The sequence below is a fragment of the Anopheles maculipalpis genome, chromosome 3RL (assembly GCF_943734695.1).
Source record: "Anopheles maculipalpis chromosome 3RL, idAnoMacuDA_375_x, whole genome shotgun sequence".
NCBI classification, from domain to species: domain Eukaryota; kingdom Metazoa; phylum Arthropoda; class Insecta; order Diptera; family Culicidae; genus Anopheles; species Anopheles maculipalpis.
In genome coordinates, this window is record NC_064872.1 from 64703664 (window position 1) to 64719967 (window position 16304).

The 16304-nt window shown below is 40.5% G+C and overlaps 3 protein-coding genes across 3 annotated transcripts in view; 2 read left to right on the forward strand and 1 right to left on the reverse strand.

Annotated features, from left to right (window-relative positions):
* The window catches only part of LOC126560886 (Fc receptor-like protein 5), a 48465-nt gene extending 34551 nt beyond the window's left edge, over window positions 1–13914 (forward strand). Inside the window, exon 6 of the mRNA XM_050216836.1 lies at window positions 13529–13914. Coding sequence (XP_050072793.1) covers window positions 13529–13914 — 386 coding nt within the window. The remainder of the gene's footprint in view (window positions 1–13528) is intronic.
* Window positions 1–16304, reverse strand: part of LOC126563321 (multifunctional methyltransferase subunit TRM112-like protein) — a 459819-nt gene that overhangs the window by 175421 nt on the left and 268094 nt on the right. The window lies entirely within an intron of this gene.
* The window catches only part of LOC126561339 (GATOR complex protein Iml1), a 295116-nt gene that overhangs the window by 161354 nt on the left and 117458 nt on the right, over window positions 1–16304 (forward strand). The gene's annotated exons all lie outside the window — the stretch shown is intronic.

Consider the following 16304-nt stretch of genomic DNA (forward strand, 5'->3'; position numbering starts at 1 on the left):
AATGGAAAAGCTCCCGGTTTTACTTCGCAATTTTTGGACAACGCATGTGATAAACACATTCACCCTTGGCTGTTGCTGGATCGGCCGATACCGATCAAAATGCTTCACCAACTACGCCACAAACTTAATTCGGTTCCCTAATGGGTGCCGTCCGTGCATTAAACTTTGTTTCGGGACACTTCAGCTCCAGCACGGGTTGGCTTTCGAATCGTGAAAAAGATACGATTCGAAACAGAAAATGACATCGCACCACCAGCCACCAAACTCGTTGCTTCGGTGCGCGTGAAGCGAAAGCGATAACTTTAATATTCACTTCCGCTGTAAATTGGGCACCAAAAAAGCGGACAGAGCAAAACGCAAAACTCCCCCGGATCGGTTGCCGTTTTCGGGCGCGGGCAAAACTTTTTAATACAACGCCTGAGCTGTCGGGCCATTGCGATAGCTTTTGCTGTATTCCTTCGTTCGTTCTCCACCTATGTGTTTAGCGAGGACGGTGTGTGTGAGTGTTTTTGGTGAAACTGACTACGCAAGGCCACTAGCGAGAATGAAATTGTTGCCAAAGTTATTTTACACCATCCATCCCGCTTCGGCAGCACTGGATGTGGGCCCACCCGCTTTTCCGGCACATTACTTCCTGGTTTGTTTGGTTCGGTCTTATTTTATGATTCGTTTGTTATTTCCTCCCCGACCAATACCGGGATAGTCCTTCGGGGTCTTCCTACATCGGTGGGACGTGTTTGGTTGAATCATGGCAAACGGATGGGCTCTATTTTCAGTAACAAACCCACACACACACACATACAGTCGCACCCGTGCAGCTTCCAGGCGGGAATGATTGGAAACTTTGCAAAAAAGGGGTGGAATGCTCTGGTGAAAAGTTCACCATCGACCGAACCGAGTACCCGAGCCAAGGGAGTTTTCTTTTATTTTGCTAACAGGCTCAGGAAATTGTTACACACCATCAGCCGACGCTGCAAAACTCTTTCGCGTGGTATGTGTGTGTGTGCAGGATGTGAGAAAATGAATTTCATTAATGCATTTATGGCGGTGCAATGATGCAGTGCACCGACGATGCAGAGGGTGAAAGAGATCGATGGTCGATTTCCCTTTTCCGCTGGTTTGGTTTTCCTGATTGAAAGTAAACTGCACCGGCACTGGAATGGTGAGAAAATGGTGCAAAGAGTGCACTAGAAATTGGTATAAATGTTTGATCGTTTTTGCTCCGTTAGCGTATGGTGCATAGAATGTTTTTTTGTTTTTTCCACACAATAGACACACAAAAACTGGCATACGAATCTGATTTTTTGTATCATGTTTGATGCATCTCAAATGGCCCTCAACGTAGGTAGAGAGTTACGTTGATGGTATGAAATAAAATATATTTTTCGGTTTTGTGTTACATTCACTATTACGTTTTATGACGCCATTTTTAACTGTTAAATGTATCATTTCCAAAATGAATCAAACCTTTTGCAAGTGTATTGACTAATTTTGCGCAACTAGCAAAGTTACTGCTAGCAAAACTGAAGCCAATTTGAAATCGAATCAAAATACTCAAAATGATTTCAAAAACTCAGCAATACTCTTGTAGATAGTCACTTTGTACTCTCAACCATCAGGCTTGTAGCAATATATTTTGAATATTTTCGACATTTTTAACGCTTCTTCTACTACGAAAACATTTTATCAATAATTTTCGTACGTTTGATTCAGGCGTAATAGGTGCCAACATTTCTTGTTGGCTGCAATGGGATTTTAAATAATTTCTTCGTCCTGGCCTGATAAATGGTCTGAAACGTGCTAATACGTAGTGAAGCCTCGGTAGTTTCTGCCCAGGAGGTTTTCTCAAAAAAGGGTCCCGATTCGTGGTAATAAATTGTTGCGGTATTTCTTCTTCATTTGCTTGTGCAAAAAAATTCAATCTGTTATCGCTTACTCAATACTTATGTCACCTTGATACAATCGCGTCTACCCTCCAATCCCTCCGCTTTCTGGCGTTTTGAGAATAATCGCAGAAATTCATATCACATACCCTCCTACATGTCCCTTGGAGCAATTATTGGTTCGCACTTCCTCATCGCCTGGTATGCTCTGCTGTCCTGATGAAGGAGGAATTGAGTAAAGTTGTTGTAGAAAGAGGGGTACCGCTCCAAGACGCATCCAACAGTATACCACACGTCCTGATCGGGTTGAAGATGAGCGCGTTATCGTTGATTTACGACGAGCTTAGTGGAAAGCCTCTTTTCGTGGAATAACTGAGCTAGGGGTGGTGGGAGCAAAATTAAGTGACGAGCAAAAAGATGCGTGACCATCGGCATGTCAGACGCCAGCATGGTATGCCGGACGCCAAGATCGGACCAAAACTGAGCGAGTTATCGCCGATTTTCGCCGATTTTCCGCAATAACTAGGCCGGGGATGGATGGATCGGGTTGGGTTGTTCAGCAAAAAGATGCGCCGCTCCAATACGCATCGAATCGTATGCCGGACGCCAAGATCGGACCAAAACCGAGCGAGTTATTGCCGATTTTCCACGGGAATGCTGTTGTTTTCCGCAATAACTGGGCGGAGGGTGGAGGGATCGGGTTGGGGTGTTAAACAAAAAGATGCGCCGCTTCAAGACGCATCCACTGGTATGCCGGACGCCAGGATCGGACTAAAACTGAGAGAGGAATCGACGATTTTCCTCGGGAATGCTGCTGGCGGAATTTTCCGGCAGTTTTTAGAAAATCCTTATTAGTTCCCTTAAATATTGGAAAACACGTTGTAGGAGACTGTTAAAACGATATATAAAGAAAGAAACAAAATTGAGGATGATTATCATAAAATTTGGGAGACAGTCTTAAATTGAGCGCAAAAATATTTGCCATGACGGAAAGAAAATAATTTTCTGACCACTTTTTTAAATTTCCATTTGCTAACTCTTCGCCTGGTATGCTCTCCTGTTACTCCTGGTCGAATTTTGCCGCATGAAAATCCGACCTTTTTAGGCACAAAAATCCGACCAGAAGCGGCTGGTAGTAACAGGAGAGCATGATTTCGAGGAGGTAGCTCGGGTCGACCAAAAAATTCCTAAATCAGTTTTAAAATGCAAAGTCAGTTTTAAAATCCCGATGCAAAATTTAAAGATGAATTCCAAACTTAAAATTGCCAACCCAACTTTTGGTTGGATTTCAAAAATTAAAACTGATTTTGGAATTTTTTGGCCAGCCCGAGCTACCTTCACGAATTCATGCTCTCCTGTTACTACCAGTCGATTCTGGTCGGATTTTTGTGTCAAAAAAGGTCGGATTTTCATGCGGCAAAATTCGACCAGGAGTAACAGGAGAGCATACCAGGCGAAGAGTTAGCAAATGGAAATTTAAAAAAGTGGTCAGAAAATTATTTTCTTTCCGTCATGGCAAATATTTTTGCGCTCAATTTAAGACTGTCTCCCAAATTTTATGATAATCATCCTCAATTTTGTTTCTTTCTTTATATATCGTTTTAACAGTCTCCTACAACGTGTTTTCCAATATTTAAGGGAACTAATAAGGATTTTCTAAAAACTGCCGGAAAATTCCGCCAGCAGCATTCCCGAGGAAAATCGTCGATTCCTCGCTCAGTTTTAGTCCGATCCTGGCGTCCGGCATACCAGTGGATGCGTCTTGGAGCGGCGCATCTTTTCGTGGAACACCTCAACCCAAACTCTCCACACCTCGCCCAGTTATTGCGGAAAATCGGCGAAAATCGGCGATAACTCGCTCAGTTTTGGTCCGATCCTGGCGTCCGGTGTACCATTGGATGCGTCTTATAGCGGCGCATCTTTTCGTGGAACACGCCAACCCGATCCCTTCACTTTCGCCATTGCGATTGCATGAAGAATATCTTCTGTTGGGGAGAATGATTATTGTTTTAATTATTTTTCTAATCTGTTTGGCTTCTCCATTTCCTTATCTTCTTTCCGCGCTCGTCTTCGTGCATCCTCTCTATATAGCTTCCTCCCTGATCTATTCCTTTGGTTGAATTAAAAAAAATAGTGATTTGTTATAATAATGCTATAGTGGAGAAATTTTCGAATTTGTTGCATTCTAAATTCATAATTCACCTAAAACCAATCGTAAAACTTGCAGCAATAGAGCAGCACATCCTTCCCGTATGAGCATTAAAGATATAATTTTGAAAATCTTCTAATTTTCGAGTAATCTAGTGCTCCAACGCCCCTTTTTTCTTCTTTCTTTTTACTTTCTTCGCTTTCTGCGCTCGTTTGCTCGCTGTTGCTAAGTTACGAAAAAAACGAAGTTCGGTTCGGGGTTGGCTCGGGTGCGTCACGCGCACGGGTGTTACCCTTACGTTCTTTAATATAAAGAATATTTAACGATTGATGTAAAATACGTTCGGGATAATATGTTTTGTGATATTTTTCGTTGTTGAAACACATTTCCGAATAAGCTGTCATTGTACCATTTTAATAACTATTTTATGTATAAAACTTCTATGTCATTAACTCACCTCTTTCCCTCAACATCATCACTACGCTCTTCAAACGCCCTTTAACATTTCAAAGGTTTAAAGGCATAAGCATTTTCCGATCTTGACATGTTTCATTGACATTTTGCATCACTCGAGATGCACGTGTTTGTGAGTGTCATTGTCACATGACCATGAACTATAAGGAGATAAGATAGGACGGAGGAAAAAGCAAATAAAAAACACATCAAAGTAAAAACTATTTTCACACCACACCGTCGCATAAATTAAGCTCAAGGACCTTTCCAATTGCCAATCATCTCACCTCCCATTTCTCGTTCCCCAGTGTCGAGGAATAAACCACAACCTCCGTCCAAAACCACGCCACCGAGTATACGAGACCCGTGAGTGATTTAACCTCATTTGAAGAGTTGTACGGAAAAACTGTCCCAACCCGTCCTGGAATGGCGAATGGAAGGATGGTTTTAAGCAAAGGAAAACTATGAACAACCTGTGAAACGAGTTTCCAACATTCATCGCTACCAGTCGAATGATGAGTGTGTTTGTGTGTGTGTGTCATGTGTATCAATTCTGTTCCACCAGCATGCTGCGCTGCGCGGGTGTCATCTTCAGAGTGTGCACTTTATTTCCAAACCCATCAACGGCCAGTGCCATCCCACCGTACGGCCACGGTTTGCAGTGGAATTGCATTAAGCATTCATTTGCCATTCGCATATTTTTATGCAGCGAAGGAAAATTAATCTCTTCCAGCTGAATGCGGTGCAGCAGACTGTTTTTTGTGTGGTTTTATTCCTTCCATCAATAATTCTCGGGTTTTTTTCATCGCAGGTTCGCGTGAACCCGTGCGAAAATATACGAACCGTTAAACGGACATTGACTGGGCGTTACATAGTCGGTTTTTTTCTTATGCCTGCTGAAAACAGGTATTTAAAAGGTACTCTTTGATTTGTTTTATTTAATTTTATTTGTAATCAAATGATTTTTTGTGGTCCTCTAGAACTTTAAAATGTTGTTTATTTTCTTTACCTGATTGCTTGCTTTATGATGTCTGCTACGGCCAGTATTGAAAAACAAGCATTTAGTACCTCTGAGGAATTAGTTAATTTATAGATAACCCATAATTACAGCGTCTGGAACACTTAGTCTTTTTTTATTACAAAGTGACTTTGGGTAAGGTTATTTATTTGGTTTTCTTTTTTTATTACCAACGGATGTTGAATTCAGGGACATTTATTTCTGTAACGATTGCTAGGACGAATAAATCTGTTGCTGAATCTTTTACGCCTAAAAGTATGCAATATAGTGCTTTTCTAGTGTCGTGTTCGTAATCTAGTGTCCTGTCGGCGACTTAAAAAGCGCTAGTTGCAGATTGTTGAGCAACCTTGGGGATAAAATAAAAGCAAAAAGTCGTACAATAAATCCCTTCTATCCATAAAATCGGTTTGAGTCTCAAAAACATCTGCTTTTTAACGTAATTCGTCAATCTGCACTGCGGCGACGTCCATATCGACAAATCCATTCGAGTTCCCAATCGCAAAAGCATAAGTTCGATGAACGTAATCATATTACACGACCTATCAAAACCTTCGCTTAAAAAGACGAATCAAAAGAACGTTAAAGCACAACATCTGCTGTGGAAGCAGTTTAAGCATGCGCTTTTTACAACACAACTTCTCAGATTGAATAGATGGTTTTCCGAAATAGAACAAAGAAAAAGAAAATGGTTGGGAATAAAACGGATCCCTTCTTCTACTTCTTCTTGCTCCTCCATCCCTACCGCATTGCTTCAAGTTTCCGATTCCCATTCACTTTGCATTATCTTTTGCACTTTTCTATCTTTCCCGTTTGTTGAGGCCAGCAGTTTGTTGCTTCCGAATGCTTCATGTACAGCTTTTATACGGAATGTGACGAACAAACGCGGCAACGTGGTGGTTTTTCGAGGCCGCAGTCACACCACAGCAGCGAACAAACACGACCAATAGGCCACACCACAACTGAGGCCAAACCTCGGGATGGGAAATGTGGTGGGAGCGTATGCAATAAATTTTCATTTGTTGAATTATGTAAAATTAAGACCGTACGATACATACAACCGGAGCACTGTCGAATGGCCTTGGCGGTGTGATTGGTTGCAAGGGAAAAAGGGGGTGGAACGGCTGTTGGGTGTGTTTTCCTGCCTAGCTTCACGTTGATGTTTATGATATTTTAGTAAAGTTAAAGCAATTTTCCAATGCTGTGCAAGGGCACTTTCGTCTAAACGGAGCGCGAATGGCGGTTGCCTTTTACGCCCCTTCACTTGGTTTGTCGTCCATTGACAAAAGGATAGTTTTCTTTGGTGGAAGGGTTTTCTTTTCGATAGCTTAGAAAAAGCTTTTCTACCGTTTTTACAGCGTTTTAAATTGAGGTCGTTGGTTTGCCTTTTTTGTCATAAAAAAATATGATGCTGACTTTTAGCTATGGTTCCAACCGACCGTATTTAAAGTGTGTTTATGGTACGGGATAATATTGCTTACGAATTCGCGCGTCTTTGCTTGTTACTGTCAACTTGTCGTTGCTCGCAAAAACGCATTTACAAATGTTTACGACGAATATTATACCACCATATTTTAGGAAGTTGGTTTCAGCGTGTTGTTCAGTGATAAAACAAAGCTTCAGATTTGTAATAATTAACAAAGGAAGAAATTTGTTCAAGAAGTTCTTGTTTTATTGTAAGGAAAACATATTTTGATCGAAAGTATTCCATTTTTGTTAAAAGTTACAAAATTACTAGGAAGACATCGTAAATAAAGTAAAATAAAAACCAAACCGTTTCATAACTGCATACATTTAGGCGTTAGCGTTTCACATAATAATAATTGATATGTTAGGGACTCAGAAGGGTTACATTGGGTTCGGATTCCATTGAGATTCAATAAAATTCGGATTCGGATAACTGAACCGTTGGAATTATTATTATTTTCTTGTACATCGTTGACCGGGAATGACGTCTTATCAAAGTGTCAAAATGGTGTTTTGCAAAATAGATTCGATGTTTCATTAAATCTAATTAATTTCGATTGTTGATTTTGACTATTTTGGGATCACGATTGCAAAATGAATGACTAAATTGATGGAAAATGTAGTGAAAAAATTGTTCGTGATAAAAAAAAACATGGTCTGCCGTAAGAAGACTGGCGCCGTTGTTAAATCACTGCACAAGGAAAAGTATAGAAACATTAAATAGAAAACCATTTTGCAAATTATGTATGGTTTGAGTTTTTTTTTTTCCTTTTTTGCAAGCTGTATTAGTGCTTTTCTGTTGCTTTTTTAATGTCATTTCTAGACCAGATTCAAAAAAATAAAATCCTTTTTGTCTAGTCTTATGAATTATTCGTGAAAACCTCTCACCAAATATTTCGTTTTATTCAAAATACCAATTAGTTGCTAGATTTATTAGCACCCAGCGTTTATGCAACACGCCGTGGGGAGAAGTTTTATCAACGGAAACAAAACATCACAACACTCTAGCTGTCATAAATTGTACGCTCGTGAAGAAAATCGTGTCCAGCTCGTGTGCTTGCTGTACAACGGGACCCGCAAAACGTTACTACGTTTGCTAACCTTTGACCATGTAATGCAGTCTAACCTATTCTGTAACGGAGAGTAAAAAGTCACGTCGATGAAACGTGAACGAATCACTAGCGGTCACTGGCTAGGTTTTCCGGGAGGGTGAGCAAAGTCTCCTCTATTGGGACTGTCGTAATGCAATGAGTGTGACCACGTACACGTCTTTCAACCGCGGAAGGGATGCTTGGAATTATCTCCCGTAGTGTCGTGTCTTGTGTCCAAAAATTTTACCAAACGTGCTCCGACAAACTATTGTGTAACATTCCACTGACAGACACTGCCAGTGGGCTTTGGAGGTGGAATAAAACGGGGAAACGTTTCCGCTACCGGGATCTCATAATTTACCAAAAGTTTAACGTCTTCGAGTTTGCTTTTTTTTCTAGCTGTCTTCTTCTGCTCTGAGCTCTTCAAACTGAGCTGGAGAGAAAAAGTTTCCGCTTTACGATTTAATTTGTGCTGGCGCCAGGGTCCCGTTTGCCGTGTGACTATGGCGTACGATCCGTTTGTAAAGTAGATTACCCAGTTCATTCCATGGCTGCTTCTGTGTGACTGGGCCAATATGTGTGCATGTGTGTGTGTGTGTATGTGGAAACAAACATGACTCTCTTTCTCTCTCTCACACACACACACTTTGTGCATAGTTTGCTGTAATTGATTTACTTTCCCTTCCGGAGGATTCCGATGCTGGTAAAAGTTTATTTAATTACTTTTAAAACCATATCCACGCGAATAGATGCGCACATTTGGCGTGTTACGAGGCACGATAGTGTGTACGTGTGCATGAATGTGTGAGGGAGAAAAACAGATATTTTACAGATAGATTATTTTAACAGATAGATACTATGAGAATGAAATATTCACAAAAGCGTGTCAGATTTTTTTCCTTTTCCATGCCACTATCATTCTTTTCCTTTTTGCTTTGTTTAGCCCATTGCACTTGATGCTAGTAGATTGAGCTGCATGCAAATAAACCTCAGACTGCAGCAACGGCCAGGACTTCTCAAAGAGAGGTTCAAAACTGCCTCATCCCGTGTACTTTTAATACATTTACATACATTTGCTGACTTGCGTGAATAATGCAAAACATAAGAGTAATGGTTGATTTCAAAGAGCCATAGATTTTATTCATGTGTCACAAATCTATTCTATGTTTCCTGTTAAAATCACACTTATTTGTAATAGCGGATTTTGTTATACAGGTCACCTAAAACACATTGGTTTCAAACACGGGTTTTTTCAAACTGAAGAGTTAATTTCACGTTGAAAATTGTGAGCATGTGCTGTGAAATTTTCATTTTCACATAACTCGTGCAGCGCGTAACTCGAATACTAAATGTACAAACTGCATGGGAATTGAGGAAAAAGATCAGCTAGGGTTAAAAGCAAAACTTGAATGTGTGTATGTGTGTTACATGCACGATGAAAATTTGAGCAAATGCAAAAGTGTTGGTATCAGTTTTATTTTTACGGGAGAAAAGTTTTACCACTCCATTACGTATCGTTTTGGGGATAGTAAAAGAGCAAACCGAGGAAAAAAAACACATCTGATGAGCTGTAAATTTTGTATGCTGGAAAAGTTTACGCTTTAAACTGCATCATGCAGTAGAAGAGAAATAATTGAAAAATTGCTTACAATTCTTCTTCGTTTAGGAAGATTTTTTTTTGTCTGTAATGTAACAGATCGTTAGTTAGGAGTTAAACATTTCCTTGAGATAGGTTGTCTGTCATCTTTTGAGCGTTTGTTTTGTAGAATATTTATTCTACATGTTTATGTGAAAGTTAAATGCTAATTTCAGTGCTATTATTCACAATAATCATCTCGAACTTTGTAACTATTAATTGATTAGTAACTAGTAGTTCTCGTTCACCGATCGATTCGCGACTGATCGCTTGCTCCCTTATTGATCGCAGGGCAGACTCGTCCTACCCTTTTCCGATCCTTCTTCTATTTCTTTTCTTCTCCTGTTTTTCTATTCGAATTTCTAGTAAAGACAGGACGTTGGGAAGCTTATAGAAAATTTAATAAATTTGTGTGCTAAAATCTGTTTATTTGAATGAGTTGAATTTTTTTGATGAACTATCAAGCAAATAGCATACTTTCAGGCTTGTATTCAAAAAAGCCATTAAAGCCTTCTTTTTCATTTTATGAATAAAAGTGCTACAGCAACTTTAAATGTTGAAAAATGTTGCTGGCAAAACTAAAAATTGAATTAAACTTGCACAACAACTTTTCAATCTTTAAAAATCCATACTTTATGCCAGCAACATAATTAATCAAAGGGATTAGCGTTTTTATAAGCCAAGAGGTTAATGTCCCTTTGATAATAGTAACAATTTTATGCCACAAAAACGTTCGGCCTCCATTGAAACGTCGTTGCATTCCCTAACTTTTTCAAACGTTTGTTCCGATGCATTCTCAAGCTCATTCATTATCAGTTTTTTTTTACACTCGATTCTTCACTTCACTGATAAATAGGATCGTTGTGGATGGGAAGATTTTTTTTTCTCATTTGTACACCTTTTTGTCTCACCTTGATGAAAGTAAAAAAGAAAACCCCATCTTTCTGGTCTCGAAAAGTTACACCATCATGCACCGGGAAAGCAGAACGAACGTGTAAACGTGCTAAAGTGAAAGGTTTAAATCTCCCACTTTCCACCTGCGCGTGTGTGGGTGGGTTTTGCCCCCCCCCCCCCCCCCCCCGGAAAAGTTAACCTTTTATGCAAATTTTTCTTACCTTTTGGATACAGCTGGTATATACCGAGAAAGTGAGCCATTTTTTTTGCGTTTTCCCTAGGTGTAGGGAGGGACTGTACATACCCTTTTTTAAATGCTTGCATGCATATCATGCTGGTCAAGTTCTGCTCATGCTGCGTGGAGTGTTGAATGCCCTCCGGAAACCTACATCAAAGCGAATTTTCTTGGTCTGTTTGTGGGAGAATTTTTTCTTAAAATTTGTGTGAAAAAAAAGCCAACCACGGATGGAAAATCAAATGCGCTCAAAAGAAAGGATTTTCCTACATCCGAGTTCCCTTCGTGTACTTTATATAAACATTACTTGTTACCTCTATTTTTGTGTTGAAAACATAGGTAGGAAAAAGGTCATACCCTTAGCGCACATGAGTCACCTGTGAGCAACAAAACAAGTCGAAAAGTTTGTCCCCAATATCACCGGGAGGCCACCGGGCGTTGACATGTTTACTACACGCACCTTCAAGGAACTTACACCTTAAAATTCAATCAATTTTCTTGGCACCGGCATTCGCACCCCACCTTCACCGATGTCCGCCATCACCGGAGATACCGTTGACACTTTATCCGACACGAGGGAGAGCCGTTGATTGCTTGAATCATATCTTTACACACGATTGACTTGTGCTTTGTGCGGAAAGGAAAGAAAGCAACAAAAAAGGATCAGCAAGGTGTTACACGTTATGGTCAAGCGTGTCGCCTGGTTGTGGTCGAAGCCAAAAATAGGTGGGAAAAAAGTACGAAAGAAAGTAAAGAATGAATGGAAGTAAAACTACAACACACAAAACAAAGGCAATGAAATCAATCTTCATCAAAGTCGTTTAGCAATCGGATACATTTTCACGCGTTTTTTTTTTACCAGCGTGGGGGTTTGACCAGACATATTGTGGTTTGTTGTTGTTGTTCATGGTGATGGTCGTCTTTTGTTTGAGCAAATGTCGCCTTTTTTCTTTCGGTGGGGGGTATTGACAACAAGATTCCAGCGACAGGAATAACTAACGCGTTGATTTAAAATTGATGAATGTTTCGAACTTTGCACACATCCTTCCAACAATATCTTACGGTGCGGGTTGTTATTGACAGGTGAACAAAATGTGCCGTGACCTGAACGATTTCGCACGTCCCTGTGGCGATGCCGGTGCCTTTTGGCTTCGGTTGCCTTTTTCGAGATGATGATGAATGATGGAAAAGGGTTCACGGTTTGCTGAACTTATCCAACTAGCAACAAAACACTGTCATGGACTTTGTGCGCCTGCTGCTTGGTGCGGTCGGGATAAAGCGCATTCAATAAATTTTACTTTTAGAGATTTATCGAGACTTAGCGAGTGTGGGAAATATTTTTATTTGAGAGTGAAAAATTGTGAGAATTTTTGTGACAGATTGAAACTAGGTAAGGTAAACATGCTGGAGAGTGGTTCCGGGACTTGAAACTCTCATAACCGAATATTAACGTACACTTTGGGAGAAACAAGCTTTAATTGTACCTCGGCAGGATCTGATATTTGGGATTCGAAAACTCAATAATGCGATTCATAATCAAAAGTTCATTTGACCGAAGAAAATCTAATTTAAATCTCACTATTTACTCTCATGCGCCCAAATGTATGCTTTTTATAAATTAGGTGGCAGCAATTATTGGTACATGTGTTAGCGAGATCCAAAACCTTGAAGAGACCTATATTTATGTTTTTGATGAAACGTACTTCCCTGTTTTTCTAATTTAATTTTGAAATAGTTTGAACAATGCTCCATTTACTGATGCTGTACGCCTAAATGTATGCTCTTCGTTAAAACCAGATATCTAAATTAACACTCTTTTTTTGTACGAGTCACAACAAATTTTTTGATGGATTTTATGTCCTCCTAGTTAATTAAGAAAGGTTCATCGATTTGAAAAATATTTCAGAATTTCTAAAGCGATTGTAAAATTATTAAAATCATATGCAAAAAAAAACATATTTGGTGAATTGATTGGCCATTAGAAGCACCAGATGCCACAAAACTACATTTAAGATCAAACATCCAATTCTTGTTTGCTGCAATCGAATATGTCATCGTCCGTTCTGATGAGAGTCCACCCTTCCAGCAAGACGCATCACTTCACCAAAGCACTAGATTTGATGCATTCTGTGTACTTAAATGAAACGGCACGGAATAAGCCCTACCTGTCAGCGGTTCATCACAAATCCCAAAACTCGTTTTAGCACACACTCCGGTGGTTGGATGTGGCCAAAGCTTTCCCAGCCTCCAGTTTGCGGTTTTCATCAGAAACCAACCATTTTCACTGCTGCATTCTACTTTCTCCGCATCCTGTATGAGCATGAGCTGTACGGTGCATGAACGCCATTTGCCATGACAATAAATCACACCGGAAATGACCGTCTGTCACTGTGTGGCGGGTAACTGTATTGTTAAATTTTTTTGACATTTTTTTCCAAACTCATCATCATCGGTCGGTATGACTTTGTGTCCAAGTTGAGCACGCTCCATCAAATGTCAACCGGTTTGGTTACTTTTGTTGGTGGTACGAAACAAAACTATTTCAAGTGACCACGAATAACTGCTCAACATGCTACTGCTACACCCTTTCACCCATAATCCATCTGCATTGATACCAAGCGTCGTCCCTTTTGACGTTCCTTTTATTTTTCCTCCATTTCTTGCTAATCGGTTCTCGCTTTTTGCATTTGTTTTGTGTATTGCAGGTGAAAAGTTGGGCGCAATGCAACAAACAAACAAAAACCCAACGGCAACGTCCGGTGCCAGTGCGACCCTGTCACTAACCGCATATCGGTGCGGTTCGTTACGGCCAACGGTGGACCGGAGCAGCACGTACTGTCTGGTGCTGGTTAGTTTGCTTCCTGCCACGATCAGTCTCATCACGATGCTGACATGTTGGTCGGTGGCGCCGAGCGTCAACAGCACGATGCCAGCCCGACCGACGACGGAACACAAGCGACGACGGCACGTTACGGCTTGCCACGCCGCCCAGCGCCCCGGGCGTACCGCACTGCACTGTATACTAACCGTTCTTCTACACTTCGTAAAGACTATCTTCAGCAAAAGTATTAAATTGTTCGATGTTGATTAAAAAGGGTCGGCCCGGGCGGGGGGCATCAGCTCGGGTGGAAGACCGTTTCACCTTTCGGCATCGGTCAGCAGACATACGTATAAATATTTTGTACAGGTTTTCTAGCATTAAAATGTTTAGGGTTAATCTTTACGGGCAATTAGGAGAAGTTTGTGCGGTTTTTTTGGTTTTGTTTGGCCAAACTGCAAAACAACAGAAAGTACAACCCCATAGTGGGAAGGCACAGTGATGCTGGAAGCTTCAGCCGGAGAAATAACGTGAGCAAACGGGAGAAGGGTCACTGAGAAAGTGTGTCGTACACGTAGGGTCAATGCGTTTGAAGCTATGTTTGCAAGGTAAATAAGACACGTACCAATCCGTACTCGAGCACACCTTAATTCCTATCATCCTTTGGTGAGCATGTTGTAGTTGCAGTTGCAGTCAGGTTAACACAGTTGCAGTTCAAGCTTAGGTTGTAATCTCCTGGAGCTGTTTTGGTAGATCTAACCGAATTTGGTCAGACATGCAGGAGCTTTTGTGACCTGCAAGGGGAGGCACCTACATATAGTTTCACTGAACTACGCAGTGTCTTAATTGTAATAGCTGCATCATAACCCTAGTGTGGCTAGATTGTTCCAGCTACTGCTTCTGTTTATGCTACGCCCGGTCGAATATCTTCATAAAATCAATCATTTCAAATCGTTCGATTAGTAAGACAAACACAATCTTCCTGCTATCGGTCCCCCGCGGGGGAAATCAATCATTGCGATGAGATTGTTTCACTCTAATCTATCTGCAATAGTTGTCGAACTTTTGGCCACAAATTTGCTGGCCCGAGTAAACCTCTCCGAACGAGCACGGTGACCACGGTGCTTCGTTCTTCATCCCGCAGCTAACTATGCCCTCTCGAGAATGGCTCTCGAAAGTGGTAGAACTTCATCATCGGCATCAGCATCGGCATTGATCATCGGTACAACCCGCCGCAACCCGCAATGGCAAACAGGATAAAAGTATTTACGATGAAATATTGATTAAACAAACGAAATTCGTTCAACGCGATGTCTGGTCGTGGTGAAGCCCAACCGCTCGCCCTCCGTTCCGAAACCAATCCGTGTTACAAGGCAGATGGAAAAGATTTTCGTTTTACATTTCGTTTGGTTCACCGCAGCACTTGTGCTGTTAAAAGCGTTTGGATTAGTGAGATGGAGAACCGAGGGGTAACCCTCCAGTTCCACACACACACACACAATAGAAACTGTTGGGAAGGAAAAGTTGTAGATTTTCCATTTTCCTTTTCAGTGCTGTCGATTTTTGCTGCTACAGTTACGAAGGCTCAAGGAGTTGTTGCTCGTTGTGGTTTAATGGTATCATTATCGGAACGGTGGCTGGACTGGAAAAGTATGCGAAACGAAGTTTTTTTCTTCTTTTCTTTGGTTGAGTTCTCTTGCACAAGATAAAGCGATTACAGTGATTGTCGATCGAGCTTTAGGATAGATATTTTCCATTATCAAAGATAGCATTTAAAAAAAAATTGTGTTCAAAGATTACATTTGAGAGATGTACTAGAAGAAAACGTGGTACGTTACGTTGGTACGTTTTTCTTTAAAATTTTTATTGCCAAAATATTGTCTTGGAATAAAAGGACATTAAATTACATACTTTTAGGCGCACTCAGGATCAATTCAGCTATAGCGACATAAATAATTTACTGGATTTCCTTTCCAGGTTTTACTTAATATTGTTTGTTTAATCGAATAATTAGTTTTTCAACAAGTAATTAACAAATTTCTTCAGTTCCTATATGTTAGCAAAAAAAAACACTTTTCTTTTATGATGCTTTCATAGAGCATTTCTAAGGACTTAATGAATTAATTTATCATGGTGTTATTATTTTTTAAATTCAAATCAATTAAAAATAGTACAGAATAAGAAGCAAAATAGGTTAATTTTTTTTTCTTAACGCATGTTATTGTTCCCACAAATCGATCAATGAAACAAAGTCATATGACGCACACTGTGAACAAATCAAGAGCAAAATGGAATTGAAAAATCTCCACTTTACCAAAAGAAAGTAATATAAAAGTTTGGCGTACTCAGGAAAACTTCCTTATCCTTCTGCTTCACAAATTCTCCACCCGCCCTTCTCGTTCGCACTGCTTGCCCAGGAATAATTTCCTAAGGATTAGCACGCTCTCCAACTTCTCGAATGATAGACGATAAATCGAGCTGCGGTTCGTGGAATGATACCACCCATACCCTCACCCTAGACACGTTCCAGCAGGTCGGTCGGTAAAATAATGAGCCAAAGCGGTGCTTGGCATGGCGTTCGCAACTAATCATGAATAAAATACATTTATCTGTACCATTGAAAGGTACGGTTCGGCAGAATGGATGAAGTACCACGGAGTGGG